Source organism: Durio zibethinus, chromosome 23, assembly GCF_047325235.1.
Source record: "Durio zibethinus cultivar Kanyao isolate XHJ-2024 chromosome 23, ASM4732523v1, whole genome shotgun sequence".
NCBI lineage: Eukaryota > Viridiplantae > Streptophyta > Magnoliopsida > Malvales > Malvaceae > Durio > Durio zibethinus.
Genome location: NC_143184.1, coordinates 12,335,798 through 12,339,759, shown reverse-complemented (window position 1 = coordinate 12,339,759; position 3,962 = coordinate 12,335,798). Strand labels below are relative to the sequence as shown.

Below are 3,962 nucleotides of genomic sequence, written 5' to 3'. Positions count from 1 at the left end.
ATATTATATAAACACATAAGTACTTTTTATATTGTATTTTTAAAAGAAATTAAATTCAATTATTTTAAATATTTTAAAAATATACTTTAATAAAAAATTACTATAATGTGATATTATCTCATACAATCATGCTTATAATATAATCATTCTTAAATTTATAAATTGAATTGGATATTGTTTTATTATTGTTTTTGTTATTTATTTAATTTTCAATAAATTACATCATCAAACTAAGAAGTTTTTAACAAAAATTCAATATTTTATAATATCGAAATTCTAATTACAATAAAGTAAGAATTGATAATCTTAATTTAATACGATATAATATCAATTATTTATTTTATTTCTTTAACAAAGTTTGAAAGATTGTTTGGGTATTATTCATATCTTCTTAGCATATCATTATATTTACAAGTAGGTATAAAGACTTTTTATCTTATTTGAAATTAAATATTAATATTATCCTTACAAAAATGAATGAAAAAAAATTATTTGATTAACCCCTCACTCACTTTATGTTTTTATCGAATTTGAATGGAGTTAATATAAGAAAATTACAAAAAATTTACTATTCTAAACATATATAATTATAATATTTTAAAATTTGAGACCCCTAAAATCATACTTGGCTGCGCCCCTTATCAAGGTTCAAAGTGCATTTTTTCGAAGAAAAAAAAATTCAAGGTCTGGATTCTTTTTCTTCCTCTCTAATTCTTTTGTATATATCAATAATAAAATATTTCTCTTCTTTTAATATTTTTCACATGGATCAAAACTAGGTAATTAAGAAAAATATCTTATATTATTGAATAAGCTTCCATTTGAATTAAAATAATATTCATAACTCATTATTTTAAAATTTTCTCTTACATTATTTTAAAATTTTAAATTAAAATTAAATTCATAACTCATTTGAATTAAAATAATATTTTTAAATTTAATAATTTTAATTTAAAAATTAAAAAATGTAACATTTACACTAATGTAATCGATCATCCTCTATATTATTTTCTTCTTCTGTTCAGAATTTATATTAAAAGGAGAAACAATTTTCCTTTTAAAAAAATTGCATGGTAATAAGTTTATAATTTCTCTCTTTTTCTTTTGCAATTAAACTGACATTTAAATAATTGAAAATTACGGTTAATTTTTTAAATAATATTTATATAATTATTTTTTTTTACTATTCTTATATTTTAGATTTTGGAATATCTGATTGGTTAACATTATTTTTAAATTATTAATATTAAGCCAAAATGAAAAAAAAAAAAAAAAAAAAAAAAGAGGTGAAAACCTGGACCTGGCCTGGCAGTTTGATTCTTTTTGCTATTGTTTTTCGCAACGGAAAAACGAATAAATCAAAACCCAAATCGGGAGACCGCCAACCCTGAAGCCCGAAGGGTGAAGAAGAAGAAGAAGAGGATTATTATCACATGGCTCTAGCAATCCCACTCTTTCCTTCGCCATACGCTCGCAAAAAACCACCACTCATTCATCAGGGATTGAACACTTACCTATGTTCTATTAAAACCACCCAAACACTACCCAAATTGGGTCCAACTCCAATTCTCTGCACAGCAAAACCCACCACCAAAAATCTCAAAACATGCAAAAACTGCAAAACTCAATTCGACCCTTTGCTCAATCACCCTCGGGCTTGCCGTTTCCACACTGCCCATTTTGGAGGTAACCTTTTTGCCACGCTTCTATGCAAAAGATTCAACTCACTTTGACTTTTCTTTTTTTATGTAGTACCTGCAAAATTAATCTGCTTGACACTGTCAACATGTAAGCATAGCAAGTATTTCTGACAGAACTCTGGTTTTGTAAGCTATTAAGTTATTAGTGAGAAAGAACTTGAAAAGTGGTTCGGTCGGTGGTGGACTGATTAATCTACTTAGAGATGTTATTTTCTGCTCTGACAGTCTGACTTATGGATATGCACGATAATGGCAATTCAATTTTCGGATTATGGGGCATTAGTGATTCTGATACATGTTGCCCATCACAGTGAGGTTGAAGAAAATGCTACTTTTTATTTCTTTGGATAACTGTTTTCCTGATAATGTACATATGTGAAGAAAATTTGTCAAGGTTGTGTATCTTAAGCATCAATTAATTCATATTAGCAGCCTGATTGTCTAGGATTGTGCAAATGCTGCTGTTTCCTTTATTACTTTTTGTGGATCTTATATCTCTGTGCTGTTCTCTGTGATAGCTCGTTCTGAGCTATTTCGATGTAATAGAATTGCTGGCTGAATATTATTATGGATTTTTCATTGACATTTTAGGTGTCGGAAAAGTGACGGATGTGAACAGTTTATGTTCCAGCCAAATGAGACTGGCCATAATGTTGCAATCATTTTCCAACTGATTAATATCATGAATGGCTCTTAACCATAGTGAAATATTTAATGTGGTATCTTAACTTTAAAAATCTCTAATGTGGTACTTGTACTATGAATCTGATAGCTAAAGTGCTACTCATCCCTAATATGGTTAGTTTCAAATGATGACATGTGACCTACAAACTATCCTTCAAGTACTACATTAGTTAACAAATTCATAGTTTAGGTACCACATTGAATGTTTGATTATAGTTTAGGAGCCATTCATAACATTAACTCTTTTGCAAAATTAATTGTTGAATAACAGAGATAACTTGTAATAATGAGCTCATTCTAGTTAAAATCTTACCACATTTGGCTTTGTGAGAGACACAATTGGCATAGAGTTCTACCGTCTGGCATTTTTCATTGAATCACAACTCTCATAAACCTGCTCCTCAAAAAAAACCTGTTCCTTGATATTTGTGAGTCTAAAACTGAATACTTTTGCAGCTCCTCAACTACTTAATGACCTGTTCTTAGAAAATTTGAAAATTTTTACTGTAAAAGAGATGGAATTTGAGCATGTTTGAAGTATTTGCAACTGTTTTTGCTGTCAATTTGCTTTATAGATCACTTTGAAAATTTGTTCTTTTCTTTTTTAAATTTAAGTTTCTCCATATCTTGAGGTCACATTATCAGAATATTCTGTTATGCTGAAGCAACTGCAGTTTGTTCCTTACCTCTAACTACATTTTATCAGGGGAAACAAAGAGGAAATTTGAGAGTGTGTACGCTGGGGGCACCATGGATACTCCTGACTCGGGCAAAGTCTTTCAATATTGGCATTGTTGTGGCTCTGAAGATCCATTTGATCCTGGATGTACTGCTGCTCCTCATGCTTCCTATGATGACTAAGGTGGTTCACTATCTTCCATTACCAATGCCAGGTTGTCTTTTTTTTTTTTTTTTTACGTTGTGTAATTAGATGAACATTTTATTCAAATTTGGTAGAAAAACATGTGATAATGCATCTTTTTCTTAGTTGTGAGTTGAAATCATTTGGCCTTGTAAATATTTTAAGTGAAGATCCAACATTGAATGTTAAGTACATTTGTTTACCTCGAGTGTACGTTAAAATGTTACATGCTAGAACACCTGCAGCATGCCATCCCCATATGTTTTTGTAACTACACAACTGAATCCCAATTGAGTACAAATGCTTATTGTTTGCAATATATTGTTTTGGTTGAACATTCCTTTTATAAAACTTGAATAGTTAGGACACTACCCTCTAATTTTTTTAATTCTAGCAATATCAATTTGAATGTTCTAACATTTTATAACAAATTATCTTGATGAAAAAATAAATATAATTTAGTAACTTCATAAGAAAAGAGAGTTGTTCCATCTTTTGTTTGCCTTTGATCCTTGCACAAAACACAAAAATGTTATTCTATTCGTTGAAACTTCTATTTAATGATTTAAGAAAGTTGTCTCTTCTTGTCTGTTTATTAGAATTTACATGGTTAAATGTGAAAAATGCCTATTGGCTGAATTTCATGTAGGATAGGAACATTAATGGACACTGATTAACATTAATCCTGAAAGTTTTTCCCCAAGCTGTTTTGGAAC

At 29.2% G+C, this 3,962-nt stretch overlaps 1 protein-coding gene across 1 annotated transcript; it reads left to right on the top strand.

The window, feature by feature from the left end:
* Positions 1-1,297: 1,297 nt before the first annotated feature.
* LOC111313595 (carboxypeptidase) lies at positions 1,298-3,586 on the top strand. Its single transcript, XM_089753072.1, has 2 exons — positions 1,298-1,686; positions 3,091-3,586. The coding sequence occupies exons 1-2, from the start codon at positions 1,434-1,436 to the stop codon at positions 3,243-3,245; spliced, it is 408 nt and encodes a 135-aa protein (XP_089609198.1). The 5' UTR covers positions 1,298-1,433; the 3' UTR covers positions 3,246-3,586.
* Positions 3,587-3,962: the final 376 nt, after the last annotated feature.